Genomic DNA, 17,824 nt, shown 5'->3' on the forward strand with positions numbered 1-17,824 from the left:
CTACTGCAAACTGCAGCGATTCAAACAGTCTTATTAAATTATTACAACTACATTTCAGCGTCAGCTGTTATGAGGATTTCCCAGTATTTTTCCAGGATGAATAAATTGTGGCAGGAGAAGCAGCAGGGTGTGGAAGAGACATAATTACTCATCGACCAGTTGACAGTGCTTTGACAAGGACAGTATGGAGAACTGGCCTGGGATCAATGAGGGGGGTTCAGCTGGAGCGTGTGTGTTTCTGCTACACTGTAACAACAGTGTAACGATGCAAAACATACTGAGGAAACTGTGAGTTGTTGGGAGTTTTGGTGCCTTTGTTGGTGACACAACTTTTTTATTTGTCGGCTCTGCTGAGCGCCTGCACAGTCTCACTTCTGAAGTGTCAAATATGGACCTGTTTTTCTGTCCCAGAGTGTCGTCTGTGCCGCATGCTGATGCTCTGACTTCTTCATTCATGTCACACAGTACAGGAAGGGCCTGGTTTGTCCACGCGCTTCACTCACGCTGCGTGCTTTTCTGTCGCCCTGAGATTGAGGTCGCTGCCCGAGTGTCCTGCGGCTGTAAAGCCATAGCTGCGGGGGCCATGATCCAAATACATCTGTATCGACGTCCTGTGGCCAGAGTGGGGCTGGCACTCTGAGCGCTCGCTTGTTCCCACTTTGTTTCTGGCAGCACCAAACAAGAGGCGGGTCACTTGAAGTTTGGGTGATGTCCCAGATCGCTTGTGGAGTATTCTAAACTGTTTGGCTGACCTCGTCTGGGCTGCATGACCCGAGGAGATTTGAGTCACCACCGGCAGTCTGTCCATGCTGCAGCAAGGTAAACCACGCGCCGCGGCTGAGGATTCAATGGCTCAATGATTCGTACGAGTCTGTGATTTGTTTGCAAATACATGATGGCGTTTCTGCCTCCAGGTATTTTCAATTTACTTTTCCTACTTGGGTTTTATGGTTTAAACAGCAGTTTAAAAGGCAGCCTTGTCTCCTGCTATTTTTCCTTTATGTGATCCATCACCCTATCATCCATCCATCATCTACTTATCCATCATCCATCCATCATCCTATCTAGCTATCATCCATCCATCTATCATCCGCATATCTGTCCAGCCATCATCCATCCATCTGTCTACCTATCCATCCATCCGTCATCCATCTACCTGTCCGTTCATCCATCCATCTGTCTACCTATCCATCCATCCGTCATCCATCTACCTGTCCGTTCATCCATCCATCTGTCTACCTATCCATCCATCCGTCATCCATCTACCTGTCCGTTCATCCATCCATCTGTCTACCTATCCATCCATCCGTCATCCATCTACCTGTCCGTTCATCCATCTGTCTACCTATCCATCCATCCGTCATCCATCTACCTGTCCGTTCATCCATCCATCTGTCTACCTATCCATCCATCCGTCATCCATCTACCTGTCCGTTCATCCATCTGTCTACCTATCCATCCATCCGTCATCCATCTACCTGTCCGTTCATCCATCCATCTGTCTACTCATCCATCCAAAATGGTAATTCAGGATGGGACTAAGAATCCATGTGTCAAACTCAGGCACTGGGGGCCAAACCTGGTCCACCAAATGTTTATCGCAAGTGCTATAACTACATATAGTTGAAATCAAATTAAAACTAAAGTGTGGCAAAACTAGATCACCGACAAAGTTTAGCGGTCAAGCTTTGCCCATTGACAAGCTCGTAGCAGGAGCTTATGTATAAATGTAAAGAATTCACCTGGAAATTTCCTGAAAATGGTGGAAGAGATGAATGTAAAACCAGAGTCAGATTGTCCTGGGGCCAAGGAGGCGATGCTCACCACAGAGAAACCTCAGGCTAAAAAAGTTCATGACAAAAAGAGGCTCTGACGCCTCCTTGCTAGGTTTTGACTAGCCTGAAAGGATGTCAGTGGTTCATTGCTTTGGAACGGAGTGGGTCAGATAGAAATGATTTCCTTCCGATAAGCTGCGATCTTTGTGTTCCTGACAGTCACAATGGCAGAGTGAAGATGGGTGACTGGAACTTTCTCGGGGGGATCTTGGAGGAGGTGCATATCCATTCCACCATGATGGGCAAGATCTGGCTCACCATCCTCTTCATCTTCCGCATGCTGGTCCTCGGCGTGGCAGCAGAGGACGTGTGGAACGACGAGCAGACCGACTTCATCTGCAACACGGAGCAGCCCGGATGCAGGAACGTCTGCTATGACTTGGCCTTCCCCATCTCCCTCATCCGCTACTGGGTCCTTCAGGTCATCTTCGTCTCCTCGCCGTCGCTGGTTTACATGGGCCACGCCCTGTACAGGCTCCGGGCTTTGGAGAAGGCGAGGCAGAAGAAGAAGGCCCTCCTTCGGAAGGAGCTGGAGTTTGTGGGGGACGACTTGGCCGAGGAGAAGAAGCGGATTGAGCGGGAGATGAAGCAACTGGATCAGGGGAAGCTGAACAAGGCTCCCCTGAGAGGCTCGCTGCTCCGGACTTATGTCGCGCACGTCATCACCCGTTCCATTGTGGAAGTGCTTTTCATGACTGGCCAGTATCTCCTCTACGGCTTCCATCTCTACCCTCTGTTCAAGTGCGAGCGAGAGCCGTGCCCCAACTCTGTCGACTGCTACGTTTCCAGACCAACAGAGAAGAGCGTCTTCATGGTGTTCATGCAGTGCATCGCGGGAATCTCCCTCTTCCTCAACATCCTGGAAATCATACACTTGAGTTACAAGAGACTGAAGAAGGGCATTTTGGACTTCTACCCTCACTTGAGAGAGGAGAGAGATGAGCTTGAGGATTACATGGCGAGCAAGTCAAAGAAGGAATCTGTGGCGCAAATATGTGTCAACCGGAAGGCCACGGCGGTTTCAGCGCCCGGCGATTTTACCATCTGGTCAGACAAAACCACAAACGTTTTCCCAAACCTGATCCGACCCTCAGAGCTGCCCTTTCAAGGAGCAGCTCAGGGGAACTTGGAAGGAGCCCAAGTTGTGGCCGAAAGTCCAACGGCGTACGTGTGCGAGTCGACCACCATCGAGCCGTGCTCTCTGTGTCGCGACTACATGATCGACGCTCAGCAAGATCTCGAGGACTTGACAAGGGTTTCCCCGAGCAGTAAAGAGAACGGCAGCCCGGACAGATGCCCCCTGCGGAGCTCCATCGGGACCTCATTCCCCACGTTGCCGGTGAGCTCGGCTAAAAAACCCTGGCGGGCGCAAGGTTCCTACCACTGCTCCACAGTGCCTGAAGGGAAAAGCTCTGACACAGACTCGTATGGAGGAGTGGACACAGGATGTGGGGTGGTGCTGACACAGACTAAATCGGACGGCAAACATTACACTCAGCCGCCCACCCCAGAGTCCCAGGAGAACTACAGCTCAGAGTCAGAGCATCAGCTCAGGCCACCGTCCTCTTCCATGGCTAGTATCGCAAGCAGCAGGCGAGCCTCAGACCTGCAAATCTGAACCTCGGAACACCCTTCAGTAGATTAAAATCTGTGACTGAGATGAGGAAAATGGGCACAACAGCTGTCAGTTCTGCACAGTAGTGACCCCAAAATGCATTTTGATGATGTTTTACAAACAGGGAGTGAAACGCCAATCGACAAAAAGCACAGAAATTGATAAAAACATGAGGCTGCCATCATCTTCTTGTGTGGCCTATATTCCCTTCACGTTTCCATGACCTGCTGTCATGTGAAGGAGCCAAATGTTTGCCAACCTTTCAATAACTTGCTCATATCTCAATCGCAGCTGCACCATTTCAACATTTTGTAATTCATTTTTTATTTATTTTTATTCCAAAGTTGCTTTTCTTTGAACAGGATGTTTAATAAATGTGTTTGTACAGGATGAAATCTATAACTTTTAATGCCATTTGTTTGTCATTTGTGTGACCCTTATGTGTCAATTTTGAGATCAGAAAATGAATTAAATGTTAAACACTAAATCACAAAAGAAAAAAATCCAGTATAGTGCATAAATAATTTTAATAATGATGAGAAGCTTTTCTTGAACAAAATAAAGTGGGAACATATACCAACATGAAACATTCAAATATTTGAAAAAATGTTTTTTTTTTTATCTAAAGAAACAAAACATTGATAATAAAGGCAGATTTTTGTCTATTCCGTTGGAGTCCCATCTTTTTGTGGTGCTTCATATTCCTGAAGCTGAAAAACAAAGCAGCATTAAAATCATTCATCTGACCAAACAAAAACAAATAGCAGACACCTTACCCTTGTTTTGAGTCTCTTGTTTTCAGCCTCCAAACACTCGCATCTCTGCCGAAGGTCATGAACCTCCTGCTGCAGCTCTTCATCACCCAAGGCGACTCCGAGGTGGGTTTTCAGAAATCTGTGGCGGTTAAAGAAGCTGACCACAAGTGATCTCACGATGCAAACTACTGGTCCCAGTTATTGAGCTGTTATTATATATACAGTATATAAGGATACTCCAGAGGGTCGGCAGGTTTTTCAGGTTGTTCATACATCGTCACCAGCACTGAAATGAAGAAAGATGAGACCCAAAACATTAGATTTGAAAATCAATTTCAGTATGCTTGTATTTTATTTAGCTACACAAGTGCATAACCTTCATATCCCTATGATTCTTTAGACACAAGTGTAACTCACCATTAGTGAGTCCGTCAACAACACCACCCTTCTCCAGGTACTTCCTAAACTGTTCTCTTCTGGAGTCAGATGCCTGTGGGGTGTCAACAGTTTACTTCGAGTACGTTTATTTTATCTTATTCCAAAACATTTTTCATCATTTCTCATGTATAACTCGTCACAAATAAATGGATAACTGACCACCAAGCAGCAGACTTACGTTCAGTTGGCTCGACAAGATTCGACATTCGCATTTTATATCTTGGCTCTTACGAGTCACATGCTGTATCGACTACAGTCGGACTTTAAAGGAAGACGTGCGTCTTGTTGTCTGAATGAATTACACAGATCTCTATGTAGACGGGTGAAAAGCCCCTTCTAGGGACCGTCCTCTAATTACCGACATGTAAAAATCAGTGAGTCCTTCATTGTTGTGCGTCTTTAAAACATACGAAGAACACACCACTTGAAGAGGGCCTCTCCTTGGTGTTACGACACCAAATAGTTTCAGACATTTCTGTTTTCAATATTTTCATCAGATTTTCATTCATATTTTGTAATAGCTGTGTAATTACAATGGTCACCATATTCATGTGGCACATACAGTGAAGGACTGAATTACTACACGCTAACATTTTTTGAGAGAAGAATGGATGAATACATAACAATGAGTATACTGTAGTTATTCGGTTGACGTTCGAGACCACGGTAGAATGTATTTCACTTGCTCACAATAAGGAGTTGCAGGGTTTTAAAGAGAAAAGTGCAGGTTTCTGGTGCCTTAATGCGAAACACGTTGAAGCAAAGGGGTCGCTTTGAAGCAATAGCGTCTATGGTAACCGTAACCACAACAAACAAGAAACATTGATAATGTGTTTTTCCAACACGCACACACCTGTTTATTCAAACTACCGCAACAATTCAGTACTAAACACTACAATATCGTGACTTAGACACGCTATTTAGTCGATTAAATGCGGGATTACGTGACGTTACCAAAGCTGTCACTCAGTTCGTCATATAAAACGCCAAAAGTCTGTGAGAACTTACTCTATAATGCGCCATGGTGTCGCCAGCTCTTCCAGGTGTTGTCAATTATCCAAATGAAAAGTCAAAGTGGACGGTTTTCCTCCCAAACGCCGTCTGTCGCTTCTTCGTCTGGCTTTTTCAGCTGCTGGGCTCTAACCTTAACGGCGCATTACCGCCCCCAAACGGACTGGATGAGATCTGAGGCGACAAATACATTGATCCTGTGCCACACATTCTAGTCAACATTTCTATATGTAGCACCATGAATTTTGTCTCGGCTTAAAATCAGAATCAGAATCAGAATTAAATTTATTGCCATGGTCAGTGGGGAGCCCACCAACTAGGAAAGTGTAAAAATAAAAATAAAAATAAAAATAAAAATAAAAATAAAAATAAAAATAAAAATAACAACAAGGCTGTTCACGAATTCAACAGTCTGACGGCCGAGGGGAAGAAGTTTTCCGCTTCGTCGAAAAAAAAAAAAAAATCAGACTAAAGTTAATAATGAAATTGAACATTATTGCGGCTGTGACAAAAGGAACTGAATTAAATAATTAAATATCACACACCTCTTTGCAAAGTAGAAAGATAATCATCGATGCAAACTGCTACATCGACCCGTGGCTGTACTTATACTTTTTAATGGCGCCAGGTCATTACGGCGTGTCAAACCACCAACAAAGACCACGATGTCAAGGCGCATGAGCTAAAAAAGACAAACGCACGGCCTGGACGGATTTAAATATGGCGCTGTTTGATAAGCTCCGTCCGCCAGGCGCGGATTTCCCTCCGCTCTCTCACTGCAGCCACACGCTGCTGTGTAAAAACTGGCTTTATTGTTTCCATCAGCACGTATAAATATGAGTCCATTTCACAACTCCATTGCAAATATTTGTACCTAAATGAACACCGAATCTTGAAGGAGGGGAGAAACAATTAATATTCTTATTTGAGGACTCCAAAAATTAATGGAGCGACCAAAGTGAAATAAAAACACATTGACCTCTGCTGAGAGCGAAAGTCGATAGGTCCGTATTCAACTTGTGGAGGGCGATTAAGCGCCATCTAGTGGATAATTGTGCTCACCGCATTTTTTTTTCAGTGTGAAAGAAAGATTTAGTCAATAAAGTTTCAATATTCCATGCAGTTTATTGCAGTTGCTTGACGTTTTCCCCCTCAGATCTGACCCAGTCTAACTGCTACAAAAGAGCCGAGGAGATTTGAAGTCGGGGAGGAGAACCAGAATGACTTCAACTGAATTTCTGGATTTTTAACACTGTAACAGGACGGCAACAGCATGGCACATAAGAGAGTGAGTGCTTTTACCTCTGGTTTCAGATTCAACATGTGACGAATGCATGAAAGATGCCATTTTGTTGATCAAAATAATATTCAGTAGCCGCAGTCCATTTTATTGAGAAACATCTTTCGGCTACTGTTTAGGCTTCATAAACTGGAATGTTTATCTTTGGGCTAAATTAATAACAATTTAAGTTAATATACATTAATAAGCAAACATATAGTAATGATTATGAAACAATGTTGAAGTAAAGTTACACAATAAAAGCAAGCACTTTTTAATTATAAGTGAATTGCTGCTGCTTTATTTTGAATCATCCATTTGTCTTTCTCACTGAACTGTTTCCATCTTGCAGCCAACTGATTCTAGCAGAGAATACTTTCGAAAGTACCTGGAGAAAGGAGGTGTTGTTGATGGCCTAACCCATGGTATGTTGGATTTTATGCTTGAAACTAACTACTTTTTTTTTTTTTTTTTTTAAACCTGCTTGTGTCTCTAGCGTTTAGCAAAAGTAACCTCAGAAGTGTTGAACATGTTGGAAAGGCCATCAGATCACTTCTCTAAATCCTGCGAAACTGTTGTTTATACAGATGAAATTAATATATGTCAATAATTTTGCATGCAAATCAAAGCTGAAATGCTTTTTGTTACTGCATTTGAATAATAAAAATGACAAATGCAAGTTACAAAATATATGTTTATGTTTGTAACAGTGGTTACTATGCAACTGAAAGATGAAGAAAGTAGTTTAGTTTAAATAAATACTTCCACAGCTCTTGCGTGGCACTGCTTTGTTGAAACAAATTCCATCCTGAACGGTTTTCTGATTTCAGCATTAGTGAACATGTATGAGCAACCCGAAAAGCCTGCTAACCCTCTTGAGTATCCTTCACCATGTTTGTTATTAAGTCACCAACATCTCCTTCAAGTTTAAATACTTCTCAGTTGAAAACTTGCTTCTCCATTGTCATTACTGTGGCATCTTTAACTGGCAAAGATTTCTCAAAACTCACCTTGGAGTTGCCATAAGTGACGACGAGCTGCAGCAGGAGGTCGTTGACCTTCAGCAGAGGTGTGAGTTTTTGGAGGCTGAAAACAACAGGCTCAAAACAAAGGTAGTGTGTCTACTATTTGTGAAATATATATATATATATATATATATATATATATATATATATATATATATATATATATATATATATATATATATATATACATATTTAAGTCTTTTAATCTTAATCGAAGAAATTGCTTTTTGTTTTCTCAGATCCAGGAACATGAAGAGTCGCAAAAAGACAAGAAGCCAATAGAGACGTCTTAAATATTTACTTTATCACGGACAAAAATTAGTTTACAAGTGAAGCAAAAGGGAGGGAAACTTTTTCATTTCACTCTTGTCAATCATGAACAATATTGAAAATGTGTCATACATGAAATGATAGCATACCATTTTGACTTTGTTGCCAAATGATGTTGTCAAAGAAGATTGAGTCAAACAACTATTTGTGTGACATGATGTACTCAGTAGCAGAAGATAAAGGGATTTAGCTCATCTTGAGGGGAAAGAATGCCACTTCCATGAGCGAGAAACGGCAGGTGATATAATCATTGTTCTGGTTCACCATGGTCCATCTGAGGAAATGATAAAATACATGTTTATGGGAACATTTTCCCTGAAATTATTTTTTCTTTGTCTGATGTTTGATGCTCGCCTGGTGAAATGCCCCGTAATGCAAATGTAAAGCAATGAATTAAATAACATTAGGGTTTCTACCTAATGTTAAAATGATGGAAAACGTATTTTATGATTGAATATAATATATAATAATACGACAAAACTGAAGCGTTGGTCGCCATCTACTGGTTCATTTAAGAATGCGCCACAACTGTTTGGTAATTGTTATGGAATGTTTTGCGTGTCGTTAGATCGGTTAAAATCGCTTGAAGTATGATAAACGTTGGGGTTTGTCTGCTATGAATAGGTCTGAAATATGTTTTGGCCTCTCACACAAACGTCAGGTCGCAAAACAAGTCTGAGTACTAGTCATGTGACAGTGACTAGCAGTAGTTTATTGACAGCGCAACAGCCAATCACGTCAGGGGATGTAATCGCCCCAGCCAATGGGGCGCGGAGGGGTGGGCTCAACAGAGGGAGGTTTTCAGTGGTGAGGAAATCCCGTGGAAATGTGGTTGTTGGACAAGTATTCGGGACGTTTGTAGCGAAATATCCATCGCCGCTGGTGCGTAGCGGGCACCCGGAGACACAACGGCTGCGGCTAAGTGTGAGTAAGGGGGGGACCGGGGGAAAGCGACAGCCGCTTGGGTCAAAATGTCGATTCAGTACGAGGTGGAACAGCTGGCTGACAGCTACGGGGTTGCGGACTCCTTCCCCAAAGATTTCGGTTATGGAGAGGAAGAGGCCGACATCGAGGACAGCCCGGCTCCCTCCGACAGCAAGCCGCGAATCCTCCTCATGGGCTTGAGGAGAAGTGGGAAATCCTCCATTCAGAAGGTACGAAGAGACGCCAGGTCTCTGGCGCTTCCCTCGGACTCGCGTTAGCTGGAGTGGATAGCAACTTAGCCGCAGAGTGGTGGTGCCTTCACTGCCCTCTCTCGACTCAGCACCAGCTGCTGTGTGTCTGTGGCGGAGCAGTCGATTATTGAGCGCTGCAGCATCGACATCTGTGTCGCTAACTTGTCCGACATGCCAGATCTAGTGTGTGATGTTGGAGCCTCACATGACGGCAGCCCCACCTTCCCATCCTGCTCGTCAGAACCTCCATTCATATAGTTTCACGATGAAGAGGTGACAGGAAGTGTCAGGTGAACGCAGAAGGAGCGAGCATCACAAGGCACAACCTTGTTTTACGGCTCGGCCGAAGTGACGGGCATATTCCTGAGCAGACTTTGACTCATACTACTGGTTTATTGAAGAAGGAAAATGGGCCCTTTTCCCCAAATAAAATGCTGTAACCCCTGTCGTATATTAAGGTATTACATTTTATCTGGCGATCTACATCCAGGTTACATCACAGACTTTCTGAATCAGAATCAGACAAACTTTATTAATCCCCATAGAAATTTTGTTCATGCTCCGTAAACAATGAAAATATGAATATGAAATGTAAAATATAAAATGCAAAATACGAAATGATCTCTTTTTTTTTTTAAACAGACAGTGAAAGAAAGTGGAAAGAAGGCTGTGCATATAGTGGACATAAAGACGAACATGGAAGCAGGCTATATGCAAAATATAATAGCACGTTGAGGAGGACAAAGTGCCAAAACTCCTCAATGATGTACAGTTTTATTGCCACAGGACGACGGGACCTCCTGTGGCGCTCAGCCTTTGTGATGGAAAGACTTCGGTTGAACTCATCACATTATTAGAAGCATCTCAATGGTAGAAATGAAGGATATATGAAGGGATTGATAATCCAGATTTGTAGTCAATCTTAAAAAGCTACTCCCGTGATGCCCACCCAGGCCGAGGACATGAAGTCAAAGGAAGGAACTTGAGTGGTAATTCTCAGGGGGGGATTCTGTGAATTGTCTTTGGAAGTGAGCACCAGTGAGATGCTTCGCTTGTTGTGACTAGTGGCAGAAGTGCATCAGGTGTCTCAAGGTACCAGAACTTTATTTCATTAAACCTTCTTGAGAAACATTCAGTGGGTTCCATTGCCCTCGAAACGCTTTGAATTCTCCTCCTGTCAGGTGGTTAATTACTTCCACAAAGAAGTTAAAAGCATCAGAAAAGATTTTGTGAGGGGACCTGAAGGGCCTAACTTCATTTTGCTTGAAAACTGTATGCAACGCTGTCATGCCAGCCATGTATTATTAATGTTAAAACCCAACCATTGCTCTCTATTGCCAGTACATTGAGTGATTTAATAGTTTTCTTCTTACAACCGCCTTCCACTGATCCTCCGAGCTTGCAGATTCATTTCCCAGTTCCAGCGTGTTTGGGCTGGACAGCATGTGATTTGGCTTTCCTGCTGGTTCACTGGAATCACACACTCTGGCAGCAACGTGCACTCACTGTCAACGTTTACCTTTCACATGTCATATGACTGCTCCACAGGAGAGCCTTTGTTCTGTTTCCTGCTCTTAAAATTCACATTTCTCTCCCTTGCTCTTTCAGGTAGTTTTCCACAAAATGTCTCCCAACGAGACCTTGTTCTTGGAAAGCACCAACAAGATATACAAAGATGATATATCCAGCACCTCCTTCGTCAACTTCCAAATCTGGGACTTCCCAGGCCAGGTGGACTTCTTCGACCCCACCTTTGACTATGAGATGATCTTCAGAGCCACGGGAGCTTTGATATTTGTCATTGACGCTCAGGTGACTCACCTTTTTTTTCTTTTTTTTTACGGCATCCTACTTATCCACCGCAATTTAAAGGGTTTAAACTGAATCGCGGTGTTGTTTCTTTGTGTTACACGGCGTTGAATTGTGTGAAATTTGGTTCAGGATGATTATGTGGAGGCCCTCGGGAGACTGCACCTCACCGTGTCGCGGGCCTACCGGGTCAACCCCGAGATCAACTTCGAGGTGTTCATCCACAAGGTGGACGGCCTTTCGGACGATCACAAAATCGAGACCCAGAGAGACATTCACCAGAGAGCCAACGACGACTTGGCCGACGCAAGTTTAGAGAAGCTCCACCTCAGGTACGAGAAATCCTGCTGACCAGTTTCAATACTTGGTCCCTTAGATCAAACTGAACATCTGTCAACAAGGAAATTAAACAAAAAATCTGTTAAATTTATTCATAGACATTTTTGTTCTGAATGCTTTGCCATTGTCAGCATGTGGGGACCGGATCATCTGGCAGGAAACTCTGGCCGTAAATAGATGACTCATCATTAATAATAACATTCATTTGCAATTTATTCATGAATGAAACCAACAAAGTTTGCGAGTTTCCGAGGCACTGAAATGTGTGTGTGTGTGTGTGTTTTTTTTTTTTTTTTTTAATCCACTTGGTTTCATGAGTACAAATGTCGGTTGGATGTGAGGAACTAGAACAGTGAACTTACTTCCTCAGTAGCTTAACAAGTGTCCTGATGACTTCCTGACCAGCTTGTCCTGGTGTTCAGCAAGTCTAGCGCCACCTACATATTAATAAACTCAGTGCGTTCATGAAATTCCACACTTGTGCTGTAATGGTGGTGGAGACACGTTGAGCAAGAGAAAAGTCTTGGCGTTTCTCAATATTGAGGCTTGTAGAAATGGAACCTTGAGGGCATGAAGGTGTGTTTTTGCTTCACACTTCTTTTATAACTGACGCTGGAGTTACTAATGTCGCCTTTTCCTCGATGTTATCCATGTTTTGCTCATCATTTCAAGCTTAGATGAGTTAAAAGTAGATCAGATAGTGATTTAAACAAGAGTGAGCGGAACTGGACTCACAGTTGAGCCCAATAAACTCGCCTTGTGACCTGGGAACTGGTCTTTTGAATACTTTATTATATGCTGTTCACTGTGTTTGCACAGAACAGACTGATCAGACGGCATTTTCTTGGGTTGTTTATGAAGTCACGTGCTGACGTCAGCATATTTGAAGGGCCTCCGTGACATTTCTCTTCAGCCTCCTAATGTAGAAACCGAGCCAGTGGAGGAGCGGATGTTTCCTGTGAGGGTCAGGTGGTACAAGGAAGCACAAACTGTTTCTCTTTCCCATAGTCATTATTCAACTTTAAATGAATGGACTTTTTTCCAAGTATGTGCTTTTTTTATATGATTGATTCAAATCTAAAAACGTTGCTTGCTCTCATCACCCAAAAATGAAGCATGTATTTTACATTTGACTGCGGGTCCTTCCAATGTCAGCATTTACTACAATGTCAGCATTTACTTACTCCTGAACTCCTGAATTCCTTTGTCTTCGCTGCTGCTGTCTCTAACATTAAGGTTCTCTGGAGATTTGAACCTCTGTCAGCGGCACCATGTACTTTATTAGGTTTCACATGTTTTCGTACACCTGTGATAAAGGATGTGGATGTGTGTGTTAGATGTCGCTGATCTACATTCAGTGTGCGTGACTTGAGGAAGGAAAACTCTCTCATGATGTCAACGACGACTCACTTCCTCTTCTCTTCCTCCCACATTCAGCTTCTACTTGACGAGTATTTACGACCACTCCATCTTTGAGGCCTTCAGCAAAGTGGTGCAGAAACTCATCCCTCAGCTTCCCACGCTGGAGAACCTCTTAAATATCTTCATTTCTGTAAGTCAACTGACTTGGAGTCCTTTTTCCACTGGTAAACAAACTGTACCAGGTTTACTTTAAACCTGGGGTTCTGAACCTTTCTGACCTCGATGCCCACCTTTCCCCAAACAAATGGAAGTGATTCATTACTCTTGATTTTGTTTGTGATCAATAACCATATTTAATCGACTCACAGGTAAACAAACCAGAACGTGGTAAAATGTGATCATAAGTCCAACCAGCAGCAGAACCAGGTGCAAGTCATTTGAATCAAATTTACCATAGAAAAAAGGGGAAAAAATACACTTGATGCAAAAAATGGAAAAAAAATTAATAAAATTCTGACTAAAGTAAATATAATAAAATGAAATATCATATGATAAAAATAATATATTTTATTAAAACTCCAATATTTCAAGTAATTTTCAAAATTGCTTCAACAGGTGCTTTCATGAACAGTTTCCACTGTTGTGGGCGCCATCACTTTCTTTATCATTTTTTCTTCTTCTCAAGAACTTCTCCATAGTTGGTAACTATCACAGATTTGTAGCTGTCAAGTCAATTGAGTGACACACTACTGCCATATGTGTAGTAAAACTGAGTGTCTCACAGCCCAAAGGTGTAAAACAAAAACTTTCCCTGTGGTTAACAATCACTGGTTAAAACTTTTGTTTTTATTGGCATTTGTTCTTGTCCGTGACACTTTTTTAAAACTTTTGTATTCAACATTTTAACTTTCAATCACAAAAATGTGAGGTCTGTTTTAACCTTTTGTATGTGGCTTCATTTGTAACTTTAAAGAGGGGTCACTCATGTGATATCATAACTGTCTTGTATTTTATTAGTCTTCCAAGGCCATCATCCATCCAGTTTGTTTTTGAACTTAAGTTCATAGATAGCAGAGCATTGTAGAACTGAATGCAGACCAGTCTTCCTCCACGTTGTTAAAGCCTTCTTCTTGCTCTATAACTTGGTTTTTAAAGGGCATATGAGCCCTATTGTTGTGATTAAAACCATTCAAATCCATGCATAAATATTCCTCAAATGAAGTCATATTGTCTGTGAAAAAGTGAGTGAATCAAAGCACATTCCTGTGTGTAATGTTCAATTCCATGAGTCCTACTCAGCCTCTTTTCTCATTACATCTCTGACTTATTTGTCACTCAGTTCTCATCGCAGCTGTCCATTTGACTCTTCTCTCTCCTCGTCCAACAGAATTCAGGAATAGAGAAAGCCTTTCTGTTCGACGTGGTCAGCAAGATCTACATCGCCACCGACAGCTCGCCTGTTGACATGCAGTCGTACGAGCTGTGCTGCGACATGATCGACGTGGTCATCGATGTCTCTTGTATTTATGGGTAAGTTTGGCTCCCCTCCTGTCGCCCTCTTTACCTCACAGTCCTTTAAAAGATTCTTTCTTTTTCCTCCTCTGGAGTCTGAGTGAAGACGGCAGTGGCAGTGCTTACGACAAAGAGTCCATGGCTATCATCAAACTCAACAACACAACTGTGCTCTACCTGAAGGAAGTCACCAAGTTCCTGGCTCTGGTTTGCATCTTGCGTGAAGAAAGTTTTGAGCGCAAAGGTGAGACATGGGCGGCGTTTAAGTTCTTTGGTTCATGAGTTGCACATAGACGGAAGGAATGATGTGGTCTTTTTCCTCCCAGGTTTGATAGACTACAACTTCCACTGTTTCCGAAAGGCCATCCACGAGGTATTTGAGGTTGGCGTGTCCACGCAGCGTCCGGCCGGCCCTCAGGCGGTGGGCTCGCCCTGCGCCAAGGCGGTCGCCCTCAACGGCACGCCCCGTAACACCGTCTAAACACTGATGCAAGATAGGAACAGACGCAGGGAGGAACCCGAGTAGCAGAGACTTCTTAACCCGGAGCTCACCACCCCTCGCTCCCACTAGCTCAAACGGATCAAGACAGTGTGGGATAAACACTGAAATCACCAGGGACCATGTCGAGGAGCCCTGCTGGATGTGAGGAAATCCAAAAACTGCTTTACCCGACGGGAAATCTGAGATTTCCTGGAGCGTTTTAACTGCTGCTGGTCCCCGACTATGACCAACGAGAGCAAACATTTGTCGTCTCCTCACTGTGGAGTTTTTAGGATTCAGGTCGTGTTTAAAAAAATAAAAAAAGAAATAAAAAAAAAGGAAAAAACACCCACACCAGTGACTGGAACCTGTTCAAAGATGGCCTTATGTAGATAAAGCTAACGCTTTCTCTCACTCGCTCACCTGGATGCTGCCCACAATTCACCTCTGAAGGGATACACCAAAAGGGATTGTCGCGTGAGAGGGATGCCTGTAGATACTCATGAATGTATGTGTCAGCTCTTTTATGTGCGCGTGCTCATTCTCATTAACCACTAGCTAATAAACTCTGCGATCAGTGTGTGCTCCACTGAACCTGATCGACTTCCTGTTAAACGGCTGGAAATGCACTGCCAGAATACTTTCACCAAGCGGCTTGTGTTGATTTACTCTTCTGTCTGATCTGAAACATGGCTACAACATCAGTCTTTTCCCACATTGAATCCTTCAAATCTTCCACTTTCACCGTCTGAGATCAACATGTACTCATTCCATGTGTGATTGTCGTCGTGTACGTGTCAGCAATGTTCAACCAACACGGAAGCAGAGTCACAACATCCTAGTTTGTTTACATGCTGTCAGCGGAGGCGGAGCTGGTCTGGTCATGCAGGATTGGCAGGTTTGCTGAACTATGTGAGTCCTCTGCTTCAGTACTGCTCGAAAACGAAATGAAAAATAAACACATGCACATCTGGACCGACCTGGAGAAGTGATTCAGTGTGTTGCACCACTTCTTGAAAGGTGTACGGATAACATCAGGCACACAGATACTACTGTTGACATCATGTGCAGTGGGCTGCAAACGTCCAAGACGGAAACTCTCAGAACTGAGCAGAGGAAAAAAAATGAAAAAAATTTCTCCAGTGTAGACAGAAGGAAAAGTCACAAACACAATGCTTTTTTGTTCAGTAGGACTCTGGGCTGTGAAAAGGTTTTTGAAAACGATAGTGCACTATAAACTATTGTATCATGGTGTCAGCACTGTGTTCAGTCACGTGAGACTACAGGCTTGATTTCTCCTGGTACAAGGAGAAATCTCTCACTGTCACTCTTCAAGAGGTTTGGCTTCCCTGAGCAGTTTCATCTTGTATTGCTTCTTCAGAAGTAGTGATGGGCTGATGGGGCTTCATGAAGCAGGGTCCTTGTTTTGAGAGCTCAGTAGGTGGCGCTGTTGGATAAAAAATGAGTCGAGGTTTCATGGAAATGGTTGTTCAAAATCCAAAGATTTTTGACCAGGGAGTCTAGAGGGCTGAAAAACTGGCGACACTGTTTCATGAAGCCTCATCTGTCCATCACTACTGCATTGCCTTGCCCCTCTCAACTACAGCTACAGTATCTTTCTGAGGTCTTCTGACACCTCCTTGAGCTTTATGGCTGTTGAGATGAGGTGTCATGAAACAGTACTGCAGGGTTGATGAAATTTTCAGAGGCCACTAGATGGCGCTCTTGGTTTACAAATGATGTGAGGTTCCATGGTATTAGTTGTTCAAACCCAGACAATTTACAGCAGACTGTGCCCTCTGGTGGCCCTTGAAAATCTGTTTCATGAAGCTTCATCAACCCGTCACTACTGACAAGCATAGGATGACTGTGGATAGGAGCATAGTGGACACTATTTATCGGGAGAAATCAGGCCTATATAAATGTGCTGTGACACTGTGATGCAAATAGTTTATGGTGTGCAATCATTTTCAACTCCAAATATCATCTGTGCAAGGGTGTGAACACTTTTGCAACGACAGAATTCACAGTAAAGAGTTCTTTCCAACAAAAACCGTGGTGGATCGTTTTGCACTGATCTGAGAAACTGAGGTTTTGGTCATGGGTGTGAAGCCTTTTGCAACCCACTGGAGGAATGTTGTAAGACACACACGAGGACCCCGAGGCAGGATTCAGTCTTAAGACCGCTGGTGATGCAACCTGTTGATAAACACGTTGTTGACCGATGTCTTTGCACTCAATCGCACAACCAGGGAGACCTGGTATGCTCTGTTTTTGGTATGATTTTCTGGTGTTTCATCACAGATGATTTCATCATAAAAGAGCTGAAAGAACAGAAGTTCCCTGGTGACTCTCACAGGTGACAAGCAGCACAACTCTCCACATGTGACACGTGAAAAGATCTCAAAAGGCTTTCCAGGACTGAAGGTCCGTAGGTCCGAGTAAACGGCAAGCAGGGATTTATGTTAATATGTGATGGTTTTCTGGGTTCACTCCGATACAAACAAAATATTCAGAGCTGTATTCTACCGAGCTCTGGAAGTGACATGCTTGTGTTTATTTTTTTGTATGTGACATGCATGACTTTATTTTTTTTTTTTAGCCCGAGATAACAGTTATCTCGAGAAAATTTTTATCCCAAGAAACGATTACTTCCTGTAACCATTATGTCTCCCATGGCTTCGTAAGTGTTCGTCAACGTTGTCATTCACTGTCTGCAAGTCAGAATATAGCAGATGGTAAAGTCTGTGCGCTTTTAACACTCTGATCAAGTGGCTTCTACTAAAAGTAATGACTTTCTTTTCGAGATAACAGTTATCTCGAGATAATTTCTATCTTGGGATAAAAAAAAATAAAGT

At 43.1% G+C, this 17,824-nt stretch overlaps 3 protein-coding genes across 4 annotated transcripts; 2 read left to right on the forward strand and 1 right to left on the reverse strand.

The window, feature by feature from the left end:
- The first annotated feature begins 534 nt into the window (after window positions 1-534).
- gja9a (gap junction protein alpha 9a) lies at window positions 535-3,851 on the forward strand. Of its 2 annotated transcripts, none has more exons than XM_053881678.1 (2): window positions 535-914; window positions 1,995-3,851. In XM_053881678.1, the coding sequence occupies exon 2, from the start codon at window positions 2,014-2,016 to the stop codon at window positions 3,451-3,453; it is 1,440 nt and encodes a 479-aa protein (XP_053737653.1). In that variant the 5' UTR covers window positions 535-914; window positions 1,995-2,013; the 3' UTR covers window positions 3,454-3,851. The 2 variants fall into 2 exon arrangements, with proteins under 2 accessions (XP_053737653.1, XP_053737652.1); XM_053881677.1 differs by having other exon boundaries at window positions 535-819.
- mycbp (MYC binding protein) lies at window positions 3,848-6,294 on the reverse strand. Its single transcript, XM_053881679.1, has 6 exons — window positions 6,200-6,294; window positions 5,652-5,828; window positions 4,623-4,695; window positions 4,443-4,491; window positions 4,227-4,344; window positions 3,848-4,160 (listed from the first exon to the last, which is right to left on the reverse strand). Exons 2-6 carry the CDS (start codon window positions 5,664-5,666, stop codon window positions 4,113-4,115), a joined length of 303 nt encoding a protein of 100 aa, XP_053737654.1. The 5' UTR covers window positions 5,667-5,828; window positions 6,200-6,294; the 3' UTR covers window positions 3,848-4,112.
- Window positions 6,295-9,072: 2,778 nt separating this feature from the next.
- Window positions 9,073-17,475, forward strand: rragca (Ras-related GTP binding Ca). Its single transcript, XM_053882027.1, has 7 exons — window positions 9,073-9,442; window positions 11,072-11,275; window positions 11,405-11,604; window positions 13,049-13,163; window positions 14,361-14,503; window positions 14,581-14,729; window positions 14,812-17,475. Exons 1-7 carry the CDS (start codon window positions 9,260-9,262, stop codon window positions 14,964-14,966), a joined length of 1,149 nt encoding a protein of 382 aa, XP_053738002.1. The 5' UTR covers window positions 9,073-9,259; the 3' UTR covers window positions 14,967-17,475.
- Window positions 17,476-17,824: the final 349 nt, after the last annotated feature.

Source organism: Synchiropus splendidus, chromosome 12 (genome assembly GCF_027744825.2).
Source record: "Synchiropus splendidus isolate RoL2022-P1 chromosome 12, RoL_Sspl_1.0, whole genome shotgun sequence".
NCBI classification, from domain to species: Eukaryota; Metazoa; Chordata; class Actinopteri; order Syngnathiformes; family Callionymidae; genus Synchiropus; species Synchiropus splendidus.

Bases quoted from the DNA above. Each gene is read 5' to 3' on its own strand.
- mycbp (XM_053881679.1), bottom strand. The intron at 4,345-4,442 runs GTATCCTTATAT...TAACCGCCACAG, and splicing joins AAACCTGCCGACCCTCTGGA to ATTTCTGAAAACCCACCTCG. The intron at 4,161-4,226 runs GTAAGGTGTCTG...TTTGTTTTTCAG, and splicing joins ACAAGAGACTCAAAACAAGG to CTTCAGGAATATGAAGCACC.
- gja9a (XM_053881677.1), top strand. From the start codon at position 767: ATGACCCGAGGAGATTTGAGTCACCACCGGCAGTCTGTCCATGCTGCA. The intron at 820-1,994 runs GTAAACCACGCG...TGTTCCTGACAG, and splicing joins TCTGTCCATGCTGCAGCAAG to TCACAATGGCAGAGTGAAGA.
- rragca (XM_053882027.1), top strand. From the start codon at position 9,260: ATGTCGATTCAGTACGAGGTGGAACAGCTGGCTGACAGCTACGGGGTT. The intron at 11,276-11,404 runs GTGACTCACCTT...AATTTGGTTCAG, and splicing joins TATTTGTCATTGACGCTCAG to GATGATTATGTGGAGGCCCT. The intron at 14,504-14,580 runs GTAAGTTTGGCT...CCTCCTCTGGAG, and splicing joins GATGTCTCTTGTATTTATGG to TCTGAGTGAAGACGGCAGTG.